This window comes from Sciurus vulgaris (assembly GCF_902686455.1).
Source record: "Sciurus vulgaris genome assembly, chromosome: 7".
NCBI classification, from domain to species: domain Eukaryota; kingdom Metazoa; phylum Chordata; class Mammalia; order Rodentia; family Sciuridae; genus Sciurus; species Sciurus vulgaris.
Window position 1 is genome coordinate 127,492,821 of NC_136467.1, and position 25,599 is coordinate 127,518,419.

The window sequence follows — 25,599 nt, forward strand, 5'->3', positions numbered from 1 at the left end:
CCTTCCCTCACCTTCTTAAGGTTTAAATACTCCCAAGTTTCCCTAGATTCATTTTCTTTCTCTAAACTTAGAACTTTGTATGCATCACCCTCTTCTAGAATTGACCCCTCAATTTTATTTATATTGATAATTATAAAGTCATGCACCATCTAGAAAAATTGGCAAGAGGAGATCCAGGAGTGGAAATGCATCAGGGTACAAGACTTAAAGTTGGGGGCAGAATTATCAGAACATTAAGGACAACTCAGAGATGGGATGGGAAGACTATAGTCCTTTTCTGTCCCTTCTAGACAATTTCCAGCATTTTCTGAGGGAATAATTTTTGTGTTTACCACCTTTTTTGCCATCTAGTTCTGCAAACGTCTCTCTTTTCTGGGCACTCAGACTCTCCTTCTGCAGTCTTCTCTTCTAGAATGCAGGCATCTGATTCCATGCCTCATGCTTCCTCTACCCTGTAGACTATTACAAGATCCTTGGGCATGTCTTCAATTAACTCAAGTTATTCTGCTTCTAGTTTAACATTCCATCTTGGAAATGGGGTGTTCTTTCCAGGGGTGGATTTACTATGAAGCTAACAAAGCTTCAGGGTTCCTCATTTACAGGGCCCTTTTTCTGTTCTCTAATAATGTAGTAGGCTCTAAGAATGTGTTCACATGCTACTTCATTTTGTCAAAATTGCAAAAACAAGGTATTTTAACAGCAATTGCTTAAAAGTCATTGTAATTTTTTTCTCAGAGACCCCAAAATTTTGTAATACTCAGGCTCCACAGAATCAGAACCTGCCCCTGCCTTAACTGTTGGTCCTTATGTCTCAAATTCTATGTCCTATGAAAAATAAAGGAAGAAAATCAACAAGTCCTGACCCCCAGCCCCACCTTGCTCTTATCCCCAGGCACCCTCCCCTCAGAACCGCAGGCTTCTGCCCTCCCCGGTCTTCGGCATGGACAGGTGTGGGAGGGGGCTGGGGATCTGGCCTGGGAAGCTGGGCGCCAGTGGTAACTCTTCTCTGATCCCGGTCTTTCCTGCTGCCAGTGAATCGAACGCCACACTCAGGTGAGATCAGAAACCCTAATCGCGTGCACTGCAATCCCTTTACCCTTCACTCTTCACCCTCCACCCCCAGGAATTCTGCCCCTAGGCTATGGATGTCATCCTTCACCCACTCCCCCCCCCCCACCCGTTTGCGAACGTCCCCTTCTTTCCCTACCTGTTTCCTGCCTCCATTCCCGGTTTTCCGTGGGGCTGCGGTCCCTCCCATTTCCTTGCTTGGCTGCACTTCCCTGGGCTCCACCTCCTCCCAGATTCTGCTTCGCTGCCAAATGGCAGAGTCCCGGCAGGGGGCGGCAGCGTGCTGCGCGAACCTGAGCTTCCACCTCGTCTTCCCCACGGGGTTCCTTCCGACCTTCTCTGGAACCTTTTCATGCTTGCCCCCTTTTAGGATTTCACCTGATGGACTCCATCAGCCTATTCCACCCACCTCAACCCTGGCTAGGGCTCTCACTCTTCCCCCAGTTCTTTACTCCCTTATTCTCAGTTCCGTCTCCCGTCTCCGTTTCTCATCTACTTACCCCACGTTCTCTTCCTCTGTTCCCAACACTGCCCTCTATACCAGTCCTCCTTTCCTAACTCATCTCTCTTCCCAAACTCTTCCCATCCCGACCCTCTCTCTCGCACCCTCAGTTTACACCCTCCTTTCAGACCTCAGACGCCAGCCCCTTTTCGGTCCTGTCCCATTCTCCTTGCCTTCCCCATCCCTCTCGCTTCTTCAGCCTCTCGTTGCTCCTCCGCCCACCCTGCCCTCCTGGCACGCCCATCCTCTCTTCTCCTCCCCCTAAGGTCCCCCTAGGTGGATGGGACCTCTCCCTTTTGTCCATCCCTGTACCTCCTGAGCTTGCCCTCTTTCCCTTCCTCTCCCCTCCCTGGCTGTGGTTCCCACCTCGAGCTCGCTTCCATCCCCGCCCCCTTCCTCCCTCCCCATCTCCTGCCCCCCCACCGCTGCCGCGCAGCTCGTGACGTCAGAGCCCCCTCCCAGCCCCACATTTCCCTCCTCCTCCCCTCCGTCGGTCAGTCAGTCCGCGAGGAGAGTCCGCGGTGGCGGTAGCGGTGGCGGGAGCAAGAGTCGCGGGGGCCAAAGGAAGCCCACCTTCCCTGCTTCCCCGGGGCCCTAGCCCCTTCCTCCCCACAAAACCGGGGATGGAGGCGCCTGCCCGGCACCCCCTCAGCAGCCCTCCCCAGAAAAAGTGTCCCCCCTGAGCTCCTCCCCCCTCCCCAAGCAGCCACCCCCGCCCCCTCCCCGCCATGGGTCCGGAGGCCCCCTGTTTCCGGGTGGGGTGGCCACTGCCTCTCCTGGTGGTGATGGCGGCTGGGGTGGCTCCAGTGTGGGCCTCCCACTCCCCTCATCTCCCACGGCCTCACCCGAGGGTCCCCCCGCACCCCTCCTCAGAACGGCGCGCAGTGTACATCGGGGCGCTGTTTCCCATGAGCGGGGGCTGGCCAGGGGGCCAGGCCTGCCAGCCCGCGGTGGAGATGGCGCTGGAGGACGTGAATAGCCGCAGGGACATCCTGCCGGACTATGAGCTCAAGCTCATCCACCACGACAGCAAGGTAGCACCGGACATGGGAATGGGTGGGATGGGGGCTTGGAGGGCAGGGGGCCAGCTGTGTTCCCGCCTGAGTCTGAGTTGCTTTTGGGATTGCGAGGCAAACCCCTCCCTTGTGTGACTAGGAGGAGATGGACTGGGAGTGCAGGAGCTTGGGGGAGAATAGCAGGGGCTAGAGGTTCAAGATGAGGGTCTAGGGGGTTCAAGATGGTTAATCACGCTGCAAGGCAAACCCTTTGCCCTCCAATGGGAGACTCATGGAAGTGCAGAGGGTTGAGAAAACTGGTGATGGGATTTAGGATCCTAGCTGATACTGGCCTTCCGAGGGAGTAAACTAACCCTGGACTGGGTTGGGGGCTGTAGGAAATGTCAGAGGTGGGGAGCTGGATCAGGGTTTACAATTACCATGGTAACAAGGTAAGTCTGGGTAGGTTGAGGATGGAAGGAATAGGGAGAATGGGGAAAATTTTGAGGGACTTGAGAGCTCTAGTTTATTTATCAAAACAAACAGCAAGGTAGCTTCCAGCCTTATCTGACTCCTCATCCCTCCATCCCCAGCCCTGTTGAGGATTCCTGGACTGTGAGAATGTATGGCATATAGCTGTTGGGGAAGGATAATGGACTAGAGGTGGGCAGAGGCACTGGAGGATGAATTGGATTAGGGGTCTCCAGGGGAGCCCCCACCATAACATGGTGATGGAAAGGAATCCAGAATACAGGGAGAAGAAAGAAAAGAAAGGAGTGGGGGAGGGGGAAAGAAGGAAGGGTAGGGATAGTGAGATATCCTAGAGGATCTTGTAGAACTTGGGGGTCCTGATTTTATCTTTCCTTTTAGCATTATGGCCTTTGGATGTGAAATGTAGATTTAGAGAGGAGAGGAAAAGGAGAGGGGGAAGGAAGGAAATTTGGGTCCAGGGGTGTTAGGGGATAGTCTCTAATAAGATTTCTTTACCTTCCTTCTCTCCTACATGAATAAGTGGGGAATGGGGAAGCTATGACATGGAGAAGGAAATTTGGGCTCTCCTTAAATTTCTCTGACATGTGACCCCAGAGATTTAAGGGGTTGGGTTAGGGAGATAGGGAACAGTGGGTGAACATATGGGGATTTTACACTTGGAGTGTGCTGAGGATTTATATCCATTCTTTAGCACATCAATATACACCGAAAATAAGCATGTAAAAGGAAAGGGAACAGAAGTGGGGGTGCAGGTAGAATGCTTGGGGAGAGGAGAGCTTAAGGATTGTTAGGCATTTGAAGACAGAGCTTAAAATCCTTTTGGACTGTTACCTTCTCTGTATTTCTCAAATGTCAGTGTACATAAGAATCACCAGAGGAGTCGTTAAAAATACAGACTAACTCCTGGGTCAGGAAGGAATCCCAAGTGTTATCTACATTTTTACCAACAGAAATCTTGCTTGAGCTGTAGCTCACCCTAGGAGGCCTGAGGGAAGAACAGCAGGGTACAGGAAAAGAATAAGGTATTAGGGTAGGGGAGTCATGAAGAGAAATAGAGGGTCAGTTTTGTTGGAGGGGTCAGACTTGGGAGACCAAGAAAGATAATTGGTCAGGGATAGGGTTGGGAGTGTAGGGAAAGAGACTGGGTGAGATGGGGGCAGGCTTTATGAGGGGGCATCACAAGGAGGTAGGGAAGGCCTGGCTGTGAGCTCATATTCATCTGTCATGACAGGTGATTTCCTGGAGGTGTTGGGGAATAGCTGGGGGACCCAGGAGAAGGGAACTGGGGAAGTTAGCAGAGGCATCAAAGGAGGGGATGAGAAGGCAGAGGAACTGGAATCTGTCCACTAGAATATGCCCCTTTCCTGCCTGCAAGTCCAGATCCTTGCAAGAGCAATAGGAAGAAGAAGAACTTAATGGAGGAGGGAGGGAATCTGCCCTGATGATAGGGTGTGAAAAGGATGAAAGAGTTGTTAGAACATTGGGACCGTGTACATTGCCTTGTTTATATGTAACTTTAGGCTCTTATGTGTCCATGTGTTCTTACTAACCATTTCTTCAGACAGTAAGTGGAGGGGCACTGAGGAACCAGGGAGAAACTAGGGGTAGGGTCCGGAGTAATAGATGCTGGGAAAATTCAGGAAGGTGGGACTCCAGAATGGTAAAGATATACTAAGATGCCCAGATGGGAGGCATGAAGAGAAAGTCTTAAAGGCAGTTGAGCAATGCTCTGGGCAGGAGGTGAAGGTGGGGTGGGCACCAGGGTTCAGTGTTTTCCAGCTTCCACCAGCTTCCCCTGGTTCCCCTTGCTCTCTGGGCTCTAACTTCCCACTGTGTCCCAAATGTCAGGCCTCAGTGGGGAGTGAGCAGGCTCTAGGGAGCCTTCTTTATTTCCTTTCTACTTGTACCCCCCAGTTCACCCTCCCCAGTCGCCTGTGTCTCCTGTCTGTTTCCCCTCTGTCCTGGCTCCCCACTGGCTGCCATTTATTCTCCACTTCGTTTGGGTCTCCAGCAGCTTCTGAAATGTCATATTTCAGCAGGAGGGGAATAGGTAGTGGGAGACCCATGGCTGTCTCTCCCTACCCCCCTTGCCCCTCCTCTCAGCCTCCCTTTCCTCTGGCTTTCTGCATTACTTTATCCAGCGCCATGCCTCTCTTCCAGGCATCCCTGAAATCATTTGTTCTCCAGAGTTCCATTCTATTTATTCTCCCTGTTCTTTCCTCATCTTAGATTCTTCCCCACTTCCACCCCTGAGTGTAGCTTTTTTCTAATGGACTTATCAAATGTCAGGGCCCAGCAGGAGGAGATGGGCGCTGAGCAGACCCCCTACTGGTCTTGTTCCTGTTCTCTCTTGTTTACTTATCACATGCCCTGAAAAGAGGGAGGAAAAAATGAAGAGGAGAGGGAGTTCTTAGAGGCGAAGGAGGAAATTTCATAATATGGTTTTGAGGAAGCTGTCTGGGGACCTGGGGAGAATTTATTTGTGTTCCTGCAGACTTTTCTTCACATGGGATGAAGGGCAGGGATGTCAGGAGAAGTGGACTTGGGGATGTCAGAGGATGAACTAAAGGACAAAAGGCACATATGCATTAATACTGACGGAGGGATGTGCAGGAGAGGAGAGGGATTCAGAGCCAGTGGAAGACAGAGAAAGGAGTTTAATGAAAGAGAAGCAAGAAAGTTGACAGGAAGAGATGTCAGAAAGTAGAAGAATATGGTAATAGTGATGAAAGTGAGGAATTGAAGAAGGAACTAGGTTGTCCAAGAAAGATAAGACAGTAAAGGGGGAGGAGCCCTAAGGGAGCCTACCCCCAACCCCTCCTTCCTCACTCAGTGTGACCCAGGCCAAGCCACCAAGTACTTGTATGAACTGCTCTACAATGATCCGATCAAGATCATCCTCATGCCCGGCTGCAGCTCTGTCTCCACCCTCGTGGCTGAGGCTGCCAGGATGTGGAACCTTATTGTGGTAAGCAAGGGTGTGGGGGTCAGAAGTGGGGGTGGAGCTGGTCTCCTTTTGGGCTGTGCTAAGGCAGAATTGTATTTTAAGAGGACTGGGGGAGGGTCCCACTTCCAGGATCCAGAACCCTTTGCAGACCTCAGCTGGTTGACCTCTCAGCAGCAGTGGCCTAACCATACTTAAGCTGACCTCCGTCTTCATCAACCGAGTGGGTGGAGTTAGATGAATGAAGAAGCATCCTGATTGTGAGGGGTCTGTGGGCCTTTGAGAATCACTTTTCCTAGAGAAAAAGCGGGAAAGTTTGGAGAGAGTTGGGTAGAAAACCCCAGGGGCAAGGAAAGGGTTAAAGGAACTCTTAGTAGCCCTCAGTGGAGTCCACTCTCCTTGTCCCCTTAGCTTTCCTATGGCTCCAGTTCACCAGCCCTGTCAAACCGGCAGCGTTTCCCCACATTCTTCCGAACACATCCATCCGCCACGCTCCACAATCCTACCCGTGTGAAACTCTTTGAAAAGTGGGGCTGGAAGAAGATTGCCACCATTCAGCAGACCACAGAGGTCTTCACTTCGGTGAGCAGGGACAGGGGAGAGAGTAGAAGAGGACATCCACTCAAAGTCCTGTGGAGAGAGATGTGACAGAGGATTCATTGTGGGGAAAGATCTTGGTTCTTTATTGAAAGAGAACACATTCCAAGTGGGTTAAGTGCATGTTCTTTCTGTAGCCAGGGGATGAGTGAGTTGAGTTTTTGGGATCCTCTTCATGTTTTTTTGATATTGTGATTTTTTTTTTTCCTTTTGATGCTCTATTCCCCAGACAGATAGGCCCCAAATGACTCAGTTCTGTTAACTGAGGTTCAATCTCAAGTTGAGTCAAGAGGAGAAAAAGAATATAAAATAGGAACCCAGGAAAGTAGTGGATTCCAGAGACACTAGCGGGTGGGTAGGAGTGTGAATGGGAACAAAGGGGTGGAGCTAGTGGTTGAGTAGGGGGACCTCGCACAGGGTGAGAGGCAGAGACAGACTGACAAGAGATAAGCACATAAGTCTGGTAGTTAACACTGGGCGAGAGATGCTGATAGACATAAGGAGGTTGAAGGGACATTGGGAAGTTTATGGGAATAGAGAAAAAATGCATGGCTCTACATCCAAAGAAGGCAGTCTGCTCTCGCCCTTCTGTTGTATTCTTTGGGTCCTCCACCCACTCATGTTCAGTGGCCCTTTAATCCTCTTTCCTCACTTTCTCAGTGACTCAGGCTGTTCTCTGATCCTTTTGTCTGTCTGCCCACCTGCCTCTTATCTTTTTCAGGTTCTTTTGTTTTCCCCTTATGGGTAGGAGTGGGGTGAGTTGTAGGAGTCAGGTCAGTGGGGCGGCTTCCTCAAACACAGACCTGAGGAGAGGCTCACCACATGCCTTTCCACTTGGGAAACTACCTCCTAAGACTGCAGATGCTTTCCTTTGAATTCTTCTTGCCTTAGGGACAGAGCTGTTGGAGGGAGGTTCAGAACGCTGCTCTGTCACTCCTGAGAGTTCAGTCCCCATTTGATGCAGTTAACATCTCTGCTTTACCCCATCGAACACCCAAGGTTTTCCTACTCATTTCTCTTTCCTACCCAAGACTCTGGACGACCTAGAGGAGCGAGTGAAGGAGGCTGGAATCGAGATTACTTTCCGCCAGAGCTTCTTCTCAGATCCAGCCGTTCCTGTCAAAAATCTGAAGGTGGGATGGCCAGGAGTTTTGGGCTTGGCCTGTGGAGAGGCTGGGTTGAGGGACCTGGGTCTGTTGGAGAGGAGAATCAGGCAGGGACTGACTTTGATTCTGTGAGGCAGCAGTGTCTCCTGGGGAAGTTTAGCTCCATCTTCTAGCTGACGTTTATCTACTGCCCATTGAACATTACTCTGCACTAAACACTCTGGGATGGGAAATCAAAGCTGTGAAAGCGCCTGGCTTAGCCCCTCAGGCACTCCTAGGTGTCCCTCAGGACCTCTGTTTCTGTCTCCATTCTGTAGCGCCAAGATGCCCGAATCATCGTGGGACTTTTTTATGAAACCGAAGCCCGGAAAGTTTTTTGTGAGGTGCAGTTGGAATCTGAAAAAGGAGGGGGACTGGGTGGGCTTCTTGCCTTGGTTTTATGCTGGGGTCTCCTCACTGTGTCTCTGCTCAAATTAATAATAGCAAATGATCTGAGGTGATGATTAATGTGATATCTCTTTTTGTTGGCTCTGAGTTTATCCCTTTTCTACACAAACACAAATTGTACACACCCCACACATTATACTTACCCATTTTCCACCTATTTTTCATTTCCTGAGTAGCTCATGAATGCCATCCTTTCTGACTGACTGGAAAGGTCACTCAGAAATAGAGGGTCTGGGGAGGAACTTAGAACTTGGGAGGAGGGGTTATTGAGATTTTCCTACTACTGTAAGACTTGTGCATTTCTGGACTAGCACTCTACCACTGAGCCACACCCCCAGCCCTAAGACTTGTACATTTCTTGTACATTTTATTAATTCTATTGCTCGTCTCTGATTTCTTAAAATTCTCTGAATAGCTTCCAGTGAGATAATACAAACAACAACAACAAAAACACCCTAAACCATACCCCAGCCCTGCTCCTTTGCATGCAGGTGTACAAGGAACGTCTCTTTGGGAAGAAGTATGTCTGGTTCCTCATTGGGTGGTATGCTGACAATTGGTTCAAAATCTATGATCCGTCCATCAATTGCACAGTGGATGAGATGACCGAGGCAGTGGAGGGCCACATCACCACTGAGATTGTCATGCTGAATCCTGCCAACACCCGCAGCATTTCTAACATGGTGAGACTGTGAAACGTGGAGGCTGGCACCGGGGAGGAGTGGGTGGAAGGGACTAGAGAGCCTCTTGGGGCCGAGGGGACAGGGTGTGGAATTTGAACTTATAGAAGGAGAGGGGTCTGTGACCACTCTAAGCCTGTTTGCATCATGTCTCCTGTACCTCTGTTGTGACTTTCTTAGGCAGGGGAGAGAGAGAAAAATGATAGAGTGGTGTGTTCAGTAGGCCCCTGATGAGTGGAAGGGCTGTTGCCATAGAAACAAGGAGCAGTTGGTATGAAGTCAAATGAGGGAGAGGCGTTAATGATAATATAGATGCTTGTATACGCAAGCACACCTTTACCAGAGCACAGTTTCTGGGCAGAAATACATTTTATTTTCTTGGCGACTTACATTGGTACCTTAGAGTTGCTTAATAGTCACTCATGATGAAATTAGCTTGGATCCTAATGCTTTTTTTTTTTTTTTTTAATGATTCTTTTTTTAGAATTTTAGATATGAAAAAGACTGAAATCATTTAGTCCCAGATAACTGGCTAGTGACAGACTTGGAAGTAGAAGGCACATTGTCTGACTTGGGAGGGCTGGGGCAGCCCTGCAGGTGGGAGCACAAGTGGGTGTGGGTGTGGGTGTGGATGTTGGGGAAGAGCTTCAGTGTTGCTCAGCACGACATCTTAGAACACAGAGATCTTGGTGAGCACAATGGGGTAAGCTGCATGTCTACTTATTATATCAAGTACATACTTAGGTATATAATGCCTACTTTGGAGAACAGACAAGGGGTGAGCTAATGGTGGTAGAACCCCCAAAGTGTTTATTTAAAAGAGTTTTATTAGCAATTGATTTTATTTGGTAAACTAGGAACTTAAAATACAGATTTTAAACAATACTCTGATGTATATTTATCATTTGCATCTTACATGCCAGAAAATTAAGACCAGAGAAATTTAGTGGCTTGTTCCATGCAGCTACTGAGTTGTCCTGCTGTAACTGCCTCCTAGTTAACTCCAAACTGCTCTGTCCCATCATTTCCATGGGTAAGCATGAAGCCTGACTAAAGTCTTGTACTTAGAGGTGATAGCACTGTTTAGCTGAGCAGTTTTTGAGCAAGGGAGAAATAAAAATTCAGGAAGTTGGTTCTGGTAGTGGATTGTGATGAATGGTGAACTGCCACATGGACTCTGATCATAGACTCTATTCTGGAACATTCTGAAGGGGACTCTGTTTAATCAATCTTATTTGAAAAATGCAATGAAAAAATTCTGGAAGTTCACTTCCCTATAGAGTACTAGAGAGGCAAGTCATTCTCCAGAAGTGGGGAATTAGTGGTGCTAGTTGCTGAAGGTGGAAAGGTTGGTTGGTACCCTGAGCCCAGGACCTGCCAATCGTGGCTGCTGTCCTATAGTAGGAAGCTAGAACAGCCAGACAGAAAGCCAAGAATTGTTTACAGATATAGAGGGACACTTGAGATTTGGAGTAGGAGGTTAGAAAGTCTCTTTCTGGCTCCGTCGCTAAAGGAAGATGGTGCCTGCCTTTTAGGCCACAGGCCTTCTAGTGATACCAGGCTAAAATACCAAGTAGAGGAGCCAAGATTTTCCAATAGAGCAATAGAAGCAACCCAAACAACTGACTAGAGAATCAAATAGCACCAAGAGAAGTGAATCATAAGCAAGAATTGAAACAGGCAGAGCAGAGCTATAGCGACTTAGAAAAGTAGCTTTGTTGCTTTCACTCCACAGAATGGCCTCACATCTGTTTAGATCAGTATTTCCTAAACTTTAGTTTCTATAGAACCACCTAGAAAAGGTAGTACACAGACTAATAAGCCTTTTCCTTAGAAGTTCTGAGTCAGAAGATCTGGAATAGGGCCTGAGAATTTATATTTTTAGCAAGTTCCCAGGAGTGCCGATGTTACTGCTTTGGGAATTACACTTTCACAACTATAAGGGTAGTAGTTTTTAACCAGAGGTTGCAGATGTCTGGGGGTACTTTTGGTTGATAAAACTAGAGGTGAAGGCTTGGTCGAAGGATAGCTGTTCATGGTGTCTAATGGGTAGAGGCCAACAATGCTTCTAAATATTCTGTAATGTGAGCTGGACATGGTGATGCACACCTGTAATTCCAGCTACATGGGAGGCTGAGGCAGGAGGATCACAAGTTTTAGGTTAGCCTGCACAACTTAGACCCTGTGGGATGTAGCTTAGTGGCAGTGCACCCCTAGATTCATTTCTCAATACTAGAAAAAAGATAGAATGCACAGCTCAGCCTTGACATCAAAGCTGTCCTGCCTAAATTGCCAACAGTGTGGAGATTTGAGAAATCATGATATAGAAAAAGAATCTTTAGGGACAATATAAGGAAATGGAGAGTGGATTAGAGTGGTTTTGATGAAATGTAGCTGTGATCTAGAGGGGAAGACGGAAGGTGGCTTACCTGGGGATGAGATTGTGAGTTCATCCTGACTGGGGAGCCCATCAGACCTGGGTACAAAAAAAACTACAAAGCTACCTTAGGACACACAGATCACTGTTGAGCATCCATTTTCACACATAGAGGTGACCAGACATACAGAACTATTTAAAAAATGAGGATCATAAACTTGCACTTGGTTAATTCACTAATTTCCATGAATGGTGGAGTTTTTCTTGTTCTGTTTTCCTCAGCAGCATAGTAAAATTTCTCTCGGGAAATTTATAACCTTATCTTTGCTGATTCAAGGGGGAAAGATGTTTTTTTCCTAGTTTTAGTAAGGGAGGACAATGGTGCTCTCTTTGGCCAGGTGTTAGAGGTCGTGACCTGGAGTGAGCTGAGAGTTTGGGGATATGGGCAGGGGTAGTATCATATGGAACAGATTAATCCCTTCCCATCTTGGTGATTTTCTGATGCAGTTTCTACTTTGAATTGAGGATTGGATAGACCTGGAAACTGAAGGACTACTCAAAGTCTCAGCTTAGGTGTTTGTGAGCAGGTGCTCTTGGAGAGAGGCATTTCAGTGTACAGGAGTATGGGTAGTTGGTCAGAGTACAGACTTTGTTACTCAGGAGGCTGAGGCAGGAGGATTGCACGTTAAAGGCCAGCCTGGGCAACTTGGTGAGACCTTGTCTTAAAATAGAAATAAAAAAGGCCGGAGGGTATAGCTCAGGGGTAGAGCACTTGATGCCCAAGGTTCAGTCCCCAGAATTGCAAAGATAAATAAATATGGCTTTGGTGCCAGACTGCCTGGGTTTGAATCCCAGCTCTGTCACTTACTGCAGTGTAACTTTGGGCAAGTTATCTAGTTTCCATGTTTCACCTTCCTTTTCATAAAATAGGGATAATAGTATCTACCTCACTGGATGATCTGAAGATTAAATACATTGATATGTGCGCCTTAGAAAAGTGCCTGGCATACAGTAAGGACAATATAATGTTAGCCACTGCCGCCATCATCATCATCATCATCATCATCATCATCATCATCCTCCTATGTAGTGAGGAATGATATTAACAAGACCTCTCAACAAAAGAAAGAGGATTTGGTGATTTGAAAGAGTCTAAGGTGATTCTAAGGTTTCAATCTCATGTAATGGGCAATGTTGAAGTGTGAGGAAAAATTGAGCCTACAGAGTTCCTGTATACCCCCACACATGCAAATCCTCCTACATTAGCAGCAGCCCCCACCAGAGTGGTACATTTATTACAGTTGATTAACCTGGCACATTATAGTCATCCAAAGTCCATAGTTTACAGAAGAGTTCATTCTTGCTAGTGTATATTCTGTGGGTGTGAAAAAATGTATAATGACATGTTTCTATCCTTATATTATCATGCACACTATTTTCACTGTCCTAATTCAATGTACATTAATTGTTTGTACATGATGGGCTGGACACAGTGATAGGTGCTAAAAAAGAGAACTAGAACTTCGTTCTGTCATCAGAAGTAGTAGAGCCTAGGCCCATGTGTGTCTTCAAAACTCAGTTGCATAGAAAAAAAAATGTGGTCAGGGCATGAAGAACATTTGTTTATTCTTTATTCATCTATTCCTTTCTTCCTTGTGTTAATACAGTCCAGATTCAAACAGTAATTTGTGTAGCACTGCTGTGTATTAGTTGTGCCTTGCAAACAAGTCATTGTTGAGCCTTTGCCTGTGTGTTTTTGTGAGGTGAGGAAGGGAAGATGTGATTTTCTCCATTATACAGAAGATAGTTCCAAGAGGTTAAGCAGTTCATCTATAGTTATTAAACCAAATGAGGTTACAATTAGGTATGCAAAGTCAGGTCTCTTGACCTGTTGTATAAGAGTTAGAGGAACTGTGGTTCTTTTTATCTTTCTTGGTATAAGGTTGAGTGTTGAGAGTGATGTGAGTAGGATTGAATAATGGACTTTAAAAAAGTGTAAAGGGTAGGAGTAGGGATGTGACTTATTTGCAGAGGGTGCCTAGCATGCGTGAGGTCCTTGGTTCGATCCCCAGCACCACACACACACGATGTGTGAAGGATATTTCTGCAGTTCCCAGTCTTCTGGAAAATCTTTAAAAGGCAACTAGAATGGCAAGAAGTTAACACACTGAAGAAAAATCTTCCGGGTTGACAAGCAGAGTGACAGAGGCTGTGGGTGTTGCCTTTTCTAGGATCTTTCCGTGTTGGAGGAGCTGTTAGACCTGGGTCAGCTCCACTGAGAGTCTGAAGGATGAGAGGACATCAATGTCACAACTCTTCATCGCAATATCTGTGTCTCTTCCTTTACTCTAGCTTTACTTTCTATCCTTTGCCACTCATTACCAGAGTGTTTATTCATCAGACTTCTCTGTTTGTAGTTCTGAGCTAGCAGCTGTATACACTAAGACCATTGGGCCCAGCTAATCTCTGCTCTAGTCTAGTTGCTTCAAACCTAAGACAGACACATGGGCATAGTTAGAGATTTTGAATGTACATATGCTTCATCTGACAACATGAACACAAACCATCCGTTCAAGTTGAAGTGTTTGAGCCAAAATTGGATGGTCCCCTCCCCCTGCGCCCACACACATTCCAATCCTTTTCTCTTGTTCCTCTGTCCCCAGACATCCCAGGAATTTGTGGAGAAACTAACCAAGCGACTCAAAAGACACCCTGAGGAGACAGGCGGCTTCCAGGAAGCACCGCTGGCCTACGATGCCATCTGGGCCTTGGCATTAGCCCTGAACAAGACATCCGGAGGAGGTGGCCGTTCAGGTGTGCGCCTGGAGGACTTCAACTACAACAACCAGACCATTACCGACCAAATTTACCGGGCGATGAACTCCTCGTCCTTTGAGGGTGTCTCTGTGAGTTACAGCAACTTTCACGCTCCCCTGTCCTCCCATCAACAGACACCCCCTCAGAGGCTCCTTTAGAAACATGCTTTCCCCATCTTTCTCTTACTTCTTTGCAGAAGTTAGTCTCAGAGCAGGGGAGTGGGGATCCCCAAAGCAGAAAATCCCACAAAAAACTACAAAAGAACAAAATGGTGTATTTTTCAACCCCTCCCCTCATTTCTTTCAAACCAGTCCAGGTATTTATGAGTCAGATTAGAATTGTAGGATTCTAAAAGAAGAAACAACCCCAAAGTTCATCTCCTTATTCTTTTTTAAATGAGAAAATAAATGCCCAGTGGGATTTGGTGACTTGCTTAGGCCACATAGCTGGAAGCTAGGTCTCCTGGTGTTCTGTCTGAGGATTTTTCCCATTCAAATCTCATGGGCAAAGCTGCTTCTCAAAAGAATAATATTTCTAAAATCTAGGGTATGGGCATCTGGGGTATGTCCTATATGCAGGCAAATGCCATAAATAGTATTCATTCAGAAGCTCAATTACATCAAAAACAGAAGGAGTCAGAGAGTCCCCGATGTTCTCTTTTCACTTCTGCTTTTATCCCCTTTGCTTCCTCCACATGTTTTTTTCCCCTCAGGGCCATGTGGTGTTTGATGCCAGCGGCTCCCGGATGGCATGGACACTTATCGAGCAGCTACAGGGTGAGCACAGGGGTAGAGGTGCACGGTGGTGGCGGGGGAGGCTGGGGCTGGGCCAGGTCCCCACCTGGAAGAACACCCAAGACATCACAAGATTGCCTGGTGCTTCCCCTCTTGCTCTTCTCTTTCAACAGTGTTCATCAAGCTTTTATATAACACTAATAAAAAGCTTAGATGGGGCTGGCCACGGTGGTGCATGCCTGTAATCCTAGAGGCTTAGGAAGCTGAGGCAGGAGAATTGTGAGTTCAAAGCCAGCCTCAGCAAAAGTGAGGCACTAAGCCCTGTCTCTAAATAAAATATAAAATAGGTCCAGGGATATGGCTCAGTGGCCCAGTTCCCCTGAGTTCAATCCCCAGTACCAAAAAAAAAAAAAAAAAAGCTTAGATAGGGTTGGATTTCTTGGAGTGGTATGTTCTTTAAGGGGCATGCAAATTAAAAACAGCTTTTCTTTGTTCTTTCAGTTTCAAAAGTTTTCCTTCCAATAGGTATGGTGGTGTACCCTGTAATCCCAGCTATTCTAGAGGCCAAGCCAGGAGGATTGCAAGTTTGAGGCCAGCCTGGGCAACTTAGCAAGACTTCATCTCAAAGTAAAAATTTTTTAAAAGGCTGGGAATGTAACTCAGTGGTAGAGTCTAGCATGCCCTGGATTTGATCCTCAGTACCTAAAGAAAAAAAAAAAAAAAAGAAAAATTTCTCTTCTGAGACATGCACGAGCTGTCAGTGCCTGCTCAAAGATGCAAGGAAAGCTGAATCTAGGAAATATGCTAATTTTTTAAGGGAATCCATTGAATATCCTTGCTATATAACTAGCATTCCTAATTTTCTGTAGTTGGGCTTTTCTGGAAGAATTTTCTTATAACTTAGCACACTTAAGTATTTGTAAAACTTTTGGTGAGTTAGTTTTTCAGTTCCATCTCACTCGCAGCCTTTTATGGGATGGCCAAGAGATCTAGTTCTTAGCCTCCTGTGAAAAAGTTTCTTCTCTCCTCCTGAACCCGCACATTCTCTCAGCTTTTCTTTGTGTCTAAAACAAGAGGGAATGGACTTCAGTACTGGTGAAAGCCGTGTGAGTTGGCTTTTGAAAGAAAAGTTATGTTAACTGGGACAGTTTTAGAACAGAAATCTTAGTAGTGACCGAATTTCACATAGTGGCTCTTTAAGAGGCAGATGTAACTTATCCAAGGAATTAGAACCCAAGCCAAAGGGAGATAAATTTCTAAAATTAAAATGAAAGCCACTGGGAAAACAGATCCTGTGATTCTGTCCATCATGAGAGAATAAGCGGAAATATGTTTAAAGCTTTCCAAGCCAGAATCAGAGTGAGAGACATCTTGCTGAGAGAGCTGTGAGGCAGTGGAATAGGTGGCAGACGTACTGTGGCGCCTTCCTCAGTGAAGAGTTTTAAACATATAGGATGTTAATTCAAGTTGCCTTAGGAACCAATTTTTATTTTTTTCCTTTCTTTTTCATTCCTGGGTTTTGAACCTGGGGCACTCTGCCACTGAGCTACATCCCAGCCTTTTTCTTTTACAGGACCTCACTTAGTTGCCCAGCTGGCCTTGAACTGTCCATCCTTCTGCCTCAGCCTCCTGAGTTGTGTGGATTATAGACATGCATCACTGCACTCAGCTACCACCTTATATTGCTTTTAAGTGAGGTTGTTTCAAGCAACTTCTAGATCCTTCCAGATGTCCTTTAGCTACTCAGATGAAGACAATGTCACATGAAGTCAAGAAAAGCAGCTTTAGGGGTATGGGAATTTGGAAATGCCCACGATGGCTCTTCACTTACCAATGGCCACTCTTCTTGTCATTTGCTCAGGTGGTAGCTACAAAAAGATTGGCTACTATGACAGCACCAAGGATGATCTTTCCTGGTCCAAAACAGATAAGTGGATTGGTAAGTGCTCTCTTGTATATTTTCCTTTAGTCCCTCTGAATAATCAAAGAGAATGGTCACGCATTTGAATGAGGGTAGGGTGGTAGGTTCCAAAGGGTTGAAATGGTGGCAGGGAGATGGGCCAGAGGCAGGGATTAAGAGAGAGCAAGAGAGGAGACTGGTGTATTTGCAGAGGGACTAGGAGGTGGGTAGTACTATTTTTAATAGCACACTGCTGGGGAAACTGGGGATTAGAGGCAGGGGGCGGGCAGGGGGTGGAAAATGGCAACTCCATTTGGTTTCCAGATGTCCTGGTGCCTTGATATATCTGAACCAACTAGTTTAAGCCTAGAGCTGTCTCTTTGTCTCTGTCAGGAAAACAGTTACTTAAACTGTAAGAGAGGATGAAAAACCTCAGATCATTGTCGTCTGCTACCATGTGCTTTTAAAAGAGGGAAAGTGAGCAATTATTCTTGGTGTACTTGGTGGGCTAAATGATAGGAAATGGAAAGATCACCTGAAGGTAGGCAAAATGAAGGACCTACTGCTAAAAGAAGGGGTCAGCACCTGGAGGTTGGGGTTTGTGGGGTGGGTGGCATAACCTTTGAAGGCAGCTGCTACCTGCCCTGCCCAACAAAACCTAGTTATTCCCAACATTGCTGGAGTTCTTTTTTTTTTTTAATAAATTTAGGACAGTGTTCTGTACTGCCATAAATGCTGCATGGCCTAAATTAGGTTTTTTTCTTAAAATGAAGCAAATTGCTATTAGGTTTTTTGGTGAACTCTGACAAATTTAAACTTCCCCTTAATAATAACTGAAAAACACTTTTGGGAATATCATTCTGCCAGGGTTAAGATTTCAGATTAGTTTCTTTTTGTTTTGCCTAAGGTTAGGAGGCCACATTAGATATTTTGAGGTCCTTTTAGCTTTCTCATGGAGTAATTGTCTTTTGCAGCTTTTGATTTGGTGACAAGAGACCTCATAAGTTTATTTCTCTACTAGCTATCCCCTTCTTTCCTCTCCCATTTTCCTTTGCTGCAAGAAAGACAGAGAAACAGGAAGAACAAACAGTAACAAAACAAGACTCTACAACTTTGGTGAAATGCCTCCGCATTCACTCCATCTTTTTCATTTATTTCTGGTCGCTCCCCAATGGCCCCAGGGTCGTGAATGTTTTGCCAGCCACACCTGTGCAGAGCAGTGGGGGCCTCACGTCCTCAGCAAAGACTGAACATCTGCCGCAACCTTGTCCTTCACCCCTTTTCCTTATCTCTTCTTCACCCCTCTACCTTCCTTTCTTTCTCCCTCCTCCTCCCCTGTGTCATGCAGGAGGTTCCCCTCCAGCTGACCAGACCTTGGTCATCAAGACATTCCGCTTCCTGTCACAGAAACTCTTTATCTCCGTCTCGGTTCTCTCCAGCCTGGGCATTGTCCTAGCTGTAGTCTGTCTGTCTTTTAACATCTACAACTCCCATGTCCGGTAAGTTCCTCTTCTGCTATGATCCTTGTTCTGTCTGCCACTCCAAGGTAATGATCATGCTCCTTAGAGGGAGTGAGACTAAAACCTGTGTTTATTACTCCTAAGGCCATGTGTTATAGAAAGTTCCATTTGGACTTACTGAGATTGCAAGAGGGGGATCCAGGTATAACCCCACCCTTGATCCAAAGCAGCAAACTGAAAGAAAGGAAGCAAAAACAAAAACAAAAAAAACCCTCTGGGGCCAGGTAACCACAATGTTGGGCTCTAAAGCAATAGAATATATTTCCGTGAGGGCCCCGTGCTAGAGGAGCCCTCTGCAGCTCCATTTTCAGCCCCGTGAGCAGGCTCATTGGCTCACAAGTCTGCTGCCTGTCTTCCTGTGGTCCTGTGACCCTGGAGTTGAGGTCATGCTATTGTATGACATTTGGAGGACTGAGCCTCCTTGGAGAAGAGGGGTAATTCTGCTCTCTTCCTCTCCCACCCTCTCCGCCTCTGCCCTAGTTATATCCAGAACTCTCAGCCCAACCTGAACAATCTGACTGCTGTGGGCTGTTCACTGGCATTAGCTGCTGTCTTCCCCCTTGGGCTGGATGGTTACCACATCGGGAGGAACCAATTTCCTTTTGTCTGCCAGGTGAGGAGGGCATATACCTTTCAGAATGTGGTTTCCCACCCCTCTCAGGAGCACCTCCCACCATTTATACTTCCCCGCCTTTCCTTATCTTTCCCTGACTCTTGTCCCTGTTGCTTCCTCCTAGCATCACCCCTCTGGTCTCTGGCTGTTCCTTCTCTCTGGACCTCTAGACCTTTTTCATTCTGCAGTTCACTTGTTAGTTCCAAGGTTGCCATGGCATGCTTTGTATAGAAGAGGAGGGAGGTACTGAAGACCAAGGAAGGGGGTCTGCACAAAGAACTCCTGAACAATGGTGGCTTGTCTGTGGTGTGGGGGCTGAGCACCAGAACTCTGGGCTTCCCGTGGGAGCCTTAGTTGGGGTTTGGGAAGATGAAGGCAGAATCTAAGCTGTCAGCTAAGAGAGCTGTTGGGGGAAGGGATGCCATCACACAGGGAGGAGGGCCTCTGGGACTTTGAGTATATGAAAGATTCTGAGGCTGTGGGAAAAGGCTGGCTTCAGCAGTGATATTTGAGTGGTTTTCTATTATGCCGTAGGAAACACCCACGCTTCCTCCTGATTCTGCCCATTTGTACTCTCGCTTTCCCCTGCTCCCATTCCTGTCCCAATCATGTACTGTGCACATGGCATTTGCACTCACATGTATATGCAGATCATCAGGAATTATCTGTTCTCAGTAGAATAGAGTGCAGCCAGAGAGGGAGACAGTAGCTGCAGTGCAGTAGGAGAGGTACAGGAGTAGGGATCTGCAGAAGGTGCTGTGGGAGCAGAGAAGGGAAGCAGCTCACAGAGTGGCTGGGTGGGCCTCATGAAAGAGGTGGCCTTTGTGTATTGAAGGCTGCATGAGACTTCCCAGCTGGAGAAAGAGAGGAAGGTTACTGCAGGGACAGAGAATGTCATGTGGCTTGCAGAAACATAAAAGAGAGTAGATTAGAGAGCGCTGGTAGTTCAGTGTGGCTAGAGCCTACAGTAGGTGAGTGCCTGGGAGATGAGCCTAGACTGGTGTAGGGGATCACGTTGTGCGGGGGTTCTTGTCACATCTGAAGGTGACAAGAATGCCACCTGTAGACATCGGGGGTTATCACGATATTTTAGTAAAATTGCCTTGGTTGTGGAGAAATACAAGGTGGATGACAGGGGTGGTAGGAAGTAGGGAGACCATCCCCTGCCCTGAGCTCTCCTCCCCACACACCTCATTGCTTGCTGGCTGCGTCCTGCCTGCTTTGTCATCTGTTCACTGCCCACACTCCCTCCTACAGCCCTGAACATCCTCACCATAGCCCTGCCTCCTGCCCTGCCCCCTTCTGCCTGAGCCCTCTCTCCCCTTCTAGGCCCGCCTCTGGCTCCTGGGCCTAGGCTTTAGTCTGGGCTATGGCTCCATGTTCACCAAGATCTGGTGGGTCCATACAGTCTTCACAAAGAAGGAGGAAAAGAAGGAATGGAGGAAGGTGAGCTGCTTCTCAGTCCCCAGCCCTAACTCCTTAGCTCCAGGGGCTTAGAGAATTTTCCCTGACCTGCCTTCTCTGAATGTTTGCTTAGACCCTGGAGCCTTGGAAGCTATACGCCACCGTGGGCCTGCTGGTGGGCATGGATGTCCTCACTCTTGCCATCTGGCAGATCGTGGACCCCTTGCACCGGACCATTGAGGTACCACTTGAGAGGAAGTAGTGGGACAGGAGGCTGAGCCCCTGGCTGTCAGGGTCCTCAGGGTTGTTGGTGGTCTTGAGGGACAAAGCTACACATGATGAGTTTAGGGGAGGATGGCAACCATCTTATCTTCCCTGTGGTCCCTTTTCTCCCTTAGACTTTTGCCAAGGAGGAACCGAAGGAAGACATTGATGTCTCTATTCTGCCCCAGCTGGAGCACTGCAGCTCCAAGAAGATGAATACATGGCTTGGTGAGTGAATGTGGGGGAGAGTGGGGGGACATTGTGGCAAAAGCAGGAGGAATGGGCAAGGACATTAGGTTTGGAGGGAAAATGGTCTTTGGGAGAGGAGACAGATCTTGACAACCAGTTTGACTGTTTCTCTCTTTGTTATTATGCTAACCTTTTTTGAGAATAGGGGAGAGTTCGTCTTTGCTGTGAGGAGCTTAGGGTTCAAAGCAGGGATGAAGAAGAACTTGTGTTCAGCAGAGGGACCAGTGGGGCTGCATCCCTTGGCTTGACCCTATCTGTTTCTGGTCAGTTCCAAGTAAGACCAGGATTGTGAGGTCATGGATTTATGCTCCTTTTTGCCTTATTAACATTTCTCTGACCTATAACCGCAAATGGTGAATATACCCTTAGCCTGGAAATCCATCTTCCCCCTGGAGGGAAAGGGGTGAGATATTGTATATGGCCTAATCTGGCCCATTCCCAGCTGGTCAGTGAGGCTCTTGTCTGATGACAGCTGTTGATGAGCACCATCTTCCTGTGTGAAAAGTGACTGTGCATCACAGGGAGGCTTGCCAGGTCAGAGGAACTAGACTGGAGAGGAGAACTCCCTTTCCCTTGTGGGACTACAAGAAGGAGCATCAGTGAATGATGGGTAGAGAGAGGACAAGGATTGAGTGGGGAACCTGAAGGTTCTTGGTGCCCAGGTGACCCTTTCCTGCTGTCCTAGGTATTTTCTATGGTTACAAAGGGCTGTTGCTGCTGCTGGGAATCTTTCTGGCTTATGAAACCAAGAGTGTGTCCACTGAGAAGATCAATGACCACAGGGCTGTGGGCATGGCCATCTACAATGTGGCGGTAAGCTCCCTGGACACCTGGTATTGACCCTGCATGATGGCTGTGGATGGTGACTGAGATGTGGTTGGACTAGGGAGGATCAGGCACCAGAGCTGGTATCACTATGTGGAAGTCTTGAAAAGTTTGTTAATGTCTGATTTATAAAGCTAACTACAGATATTATATCATTAATTTTCTTGTATCTACCCAGTGAAATAGATATATAGGTGAGGAAGCAAGCTGCCTGTCTGTTTCATGGGATGGAATCTGAGTACACTTTTCCTCCCAGATGTCTCCAGGGACTGACTGAATAGGTGCAGAGAGATCCTGGGAGTTTCTGCTTCAAGGGAGGGGTTAACCTAGAGCCTGTTTGGCACAGTTTCTTTGGCATTTTTAAAAATTTAACTTGAATTTTTTTATTTTTCGGTACTGGGGATTTAACCCAGGAGAACTTTTTACTACAGAGCCACATCCCCAGCCCTTTTTATTTATTTATTTTTATTTTGAGACAGGGTCTTGCTGAGTTGTTAAGACTGACCTTAAACTGTAATCCTCTTGCCTCTGTCTCCCGAGTTACTGGGAAAACGGGCATGCACCACTGTGTCTTGGCATTTTGTTAATCTAAAGTTGAGAATGATTCTAAATTTATGGAAAATTCACCAGGATCTTGTCCTCACAGGATCTCTACTGAGGGAAGAAGACTATAGATCCCATCTGAGTCTGCATATCTGAGTCTTCTCAAATTTGCTCTGATCCCCAGGTCCTGTGCCTCATCACTGCCCCTGTCACCATGATTCTGTCCAGCCAACAGGATGCGGCCTTTGCCTTCGCTTCTCTGGCCATCGTCTTTTCTTCCTATATTACCCTGGTTGTGCTCTTTGTGCCCAAGGTGATTTTCTGACTCTTCTTCTGCCTTCCCTAGTCCCATGTCCCTTCTGTCCCTTCTTCCCAGGACTCTGTTCCCTGCCCTTCCCTGCACCCTCCTCCCACTCCTTCCCTTGGATTGGGTCTAGCTTGTCCCTCTTTTATTCATTCCTTCCTACTCCTACCCTCCACCCTCTGATCACTGACATAGCCCCTGCTTCGCCATCCCATGCCCAAACATTTGCCCTCAGATGCGCAGGCTTATCACCCGAGGGGAATGGCAGTCTGAGGCGCAGGACACCATGAAGACAGGGTCATCCACCAACAATAACGAGGAGGAGAAGTCCCGCCTGTTGGAGAAGGAAAACCGTGAACTGGAAAAGATCATCGCTGAGGTATGTGGATGATGGCCAGGGTCCAGAAGGACTCTTAGGTCTGGTTGTCTGAAGTAGAGCCTGATATGTAGGTTCAAGTGCTCATGCTTTATGGAGGGAGGGTCTCAGAAACCCTGCAAGGGAGTGAGTGAGTGGAACAGCGCACGGAAGGGGACAGGATTGAGCAAGTGTCTGTCTTAGCGAAAATCTAGTATTTGTCTGATCAGGTGGAGTGGGAACTACACTGCTGATTTGACCCTTCGGGGCAAGAGGGTGGCTGTCGGCTGTGCGTAGCAACGAGGGGGAAGCAGCTGTGAACCATTAGCAGCCAACACTCACAGCTGGGTATTGAATGTGCCTGCAGCAAAAGGGGTCTGGGCAGGTGCCCACAGTGTCCAGTGTGCCACAGGCTGCATGCAGTTAGGGCCTAGTTCAGAGCCCTAGAGGGGGATATTCCTACTGGGTTTACATAAATATCTGTGATTTATTAGAGCCTTTGTGTACTGACTCTTCTTCATTTTTTTCCTTTTCTTTTAAAATTCTTATCTCCCTGATCTCTTTTCTTCTATTGGTGTTCCTATTATGTTCTTTTCTTGATTCCTTATTTTAATTTTTTTCTGTCACCTTACCCTGTCTCCCACCCACTCTTCCCTTTCCCTCCTCCTGCCTCCCGACCTCCCCTTTTCCTGCTCTCCCAATTGTGTTTCTTCCTCCAGAAAGAGGAACGAGTCTCTGAACTGCGCCATCAGCTCCAGTCTCGGCAGCAGCTCCGCTCCAGGCGCCACCCCCCAACACCCCCAGATCCCTCTGGGGGCCTACCCCGGGGACCCCCAGAGCCCCCCGACCGGCTTAGCTGTGATGGGAGTCGAGTCCATTTGCTTTACAAGTGAGGGGTGTCAGGGAGGACAGACCAGTAGGGGAGGGAAAGGGAGAGGGAAGAGGGTGGGGGACTGGGTTGGAAGCAGGGGACCCCTATCCTTAGTAGGGAAGAACATGCTATCAGTCCCATCTCTTGTAAATACACCTCCCTCTGTGAGTCCTGGGGTTATTTGGGTCTCCAAATACTCTGGGAAATAGATCTTTTTATCTTATTCATTCATATAATTTTATATCACTGCTTCATAATTTAGTTTGTGCCTCACTTGAAGCTACTCACTCATGACTCCTCAGCAGCCTCACTACATCTTTGTCTCCCAGACAGCCTTCTGTCTAGTTACCACGGCAACCCCTGCAGCTCCCATCACCTTTGTGCTCTGCTCCTGTCAGCAGGAGTCTCTCCCCACAAGTGCTCTTTCCACCCCAGCAGGGGCTTCTCCATCATAATCCCCTTCCTCTCACCATCATAATCCCTTTCGATCCTACTTGCCCTTTCACAGGATCCTACTTGCCCTTTCACACGTTCCCATGTTTTCTTCCCCTTAAATTTTGCTTCTTTTGGGGACTTGTTCTTTCCCCCAAGCTCGAATGCTGCTTGCCTCTACTCTACTGTGTGTGCTCATTTTTATACACATGCATCCTCTCTTCTCCTGCTTGTGACACTTGTCTCCTGGTCACGTGTGCTGTTCCCATGTGCTGTCATGCTGCAGTCACATGTTCTCCCTGTGTGCCCTGCACTCACAGCTGTGTGCATTCCTCTTGTGGTCCTGGGTTTGCCCCCAAGTATGCCTGGGTAGGTGTTCCATTTGTCTAGCATGCTAAACTTTGTCTTTCCACTTACACAACCATGTTTATCTGTATTTTCCCTGTGTACCTACCCTCAATGTAACCTGTGTACCTTCCCTTTGCACCTTAAGATCACCATATTCTTCCAACAGAACCGTCTGTACCCTCCCTGCACATAATTTTGCACTTTCCCCCAATCCCTGTTTGCTAGGGCCATCCGCACTGTTTCTTTGTCATGCCCAGTTTCTGCTCATACTTCCCCCTCTCTCCTTGGTACTCCTGTACCACCCTCAATCTGCACTCACATCATCCTCTCTTGAGACTGCTCCCTTTAATTTTTTTTTTTTCTTTCTTTTTGTGAACACTAAGGAAAAAAAAAAAATGGGGGCAGGTTTGGGGAGATGTTTCCAGTGGATAGATGAAGAGAATTCCGACCAAAGGAAGGTACCTCTGACTGTTGGATGGACAGGTGGACTGATGGGGCGGGAGGTGGCGTCCCTTTCACACTGTGGTGTCTCTCGGGGAAGGATCTTCCTGAATCTCAATAAACCAGTGAACAGTGTGACTCAGCACCTCGCCCTCTGTACTGTGAACAGAGCGGGCTCCCGTCCAAGGAGGGAGGCTCAGAGAGCTCCAAGTTAATGAAAAGGCTTTGAAGCAAAGGGGTGGAAAGAGGTGTTTTATTGATCCACTAAGGACTTAGCAGGGCAAAGTAGGACACGATTAAGGCTGAGATTAGTGAAAGATGACATTAGTGGTTAAAAGTGTGGGCTCTGGAATTAGACTGCCAGGGTATCAGATCCCACTATATGCAAAAAAAAAAAAAAAAATCCCTTTATTCTCCATGTCCTCATTTGTGAATATAGAATAGTAATGATAACCATATATTTTTCCATATGGTGGGTGCAAGGACTGGACTAATTATGCATTCAGGTGCCTAGGTCTTGCTTGGTCCATGCTATAATGTCGGGTATATGCTAACCTCTGTCACTAGTATTTCATGGGTTCCCTGACAGTGTGGGCATGTACTGGGAGCCTGGAGCAGGTGGCTGAACAGATGTGAGGACTCTTCCTTCCCAGGAAGTAAGAACAAAAGAATGATGACTGCTCAAAAGTTTTGAATGATTTGGCCCCTGAGTGCTTCCAACCTTATACATCTTTGTTTAAGGAACTCTGATCATCTTGGAAAGAATTTGCA

At 47.3% G+C, this 25,599-nt stretch overlaps 1 protein-coding gene across 7 annotated transcripts in view; it reads left to right on the top strand.

Annotated features, from left to right (window-relative positions):
- GABBR1 (gamma-aminobutyric acid type B receptor subunit 1) overlaps window positions 1–25,233 on the top strand; it is a 28,233-nt gene extending 3,000 nt beyond the window's left edge. For 4 of the 7 annotated variants that reach the window (XM_079148841.1, XM_079148844.1, XM_079148840.1 and 1 more), the window contains 19 exons: window positions 1,033–1,053; window positions 2,444–2,604; window positions 5,891–6,025; window positions 6,413–6,583; window positions 7,630–7,731; window positions 8,022–8,087; window positions 8,643–8,834; window positions 13,872–14,114; window positions 14,738–14,801; window positions 16,621–16,698; window positions 18,008–18,158; window positions 18,660–18,792; window positions 20,122–20,238; window positions 20,330–20,437; window positions 20,595–20,688; window positions 21,395–21,522; window positions 22,262–22,390; window positions 22,617–22,760; window positions 23,456–25,233. In XM_079148841.1, the coding sequence (XP_079004967.1) occupies window positions 1,033–1,053; window positions 2,444–2,604; window positions 5,891–6,025; window positions 6,413–6,583; window positions 7,630–7,731; window positions 8,022–8,087; window positions 8,643–8,834; window positions 13,872–14,114; window positions 14,738–14,801; window positions 16,621–16,698; window positions 18,008–18,158; window positions 18,660–18,792; window positions 20,122–20,238; window positions 20,330–20,437; window positions 20,595–20,688; window positions 21,395–21,522; window positions 22,262–22,390; window positions 22,617–22,760; window positions 23,456–23,629 (2,411 nt within the window). In that variant the 3' untranslated portion in view covers window positions 23,630–25,233. Of the gene's footprint in view, window positions 1–892; window positions 1,054–2,443; window positions 2,605–5,890; window positions 6,026–6,412; window positions 6,584–7,629; window positions 7,732–8,021; window positions 8,088–8,642; window positions 8,835–13,871; window positions 14,115–14,737; window positions 14,802–16,620; window positions 16,699–18,007; window positions 18,159–18,659; window positions 18,793–20,121; window positions 20,239–20,329; window positions 20,438–20,594; window positions 20,689–21,394; window positions 21,523–22,180; window positions 22,391–22,616; window positions 22,761–23,455 lie in introns of those variants that run through there. The other 3 variants (XM_079148846.1, XM_079148842.1, XM_079148845.1) reach the window with 3 other exon arrangements.
- Window positions 25,234–25,599: the final 366 nt, after the last annotated feature.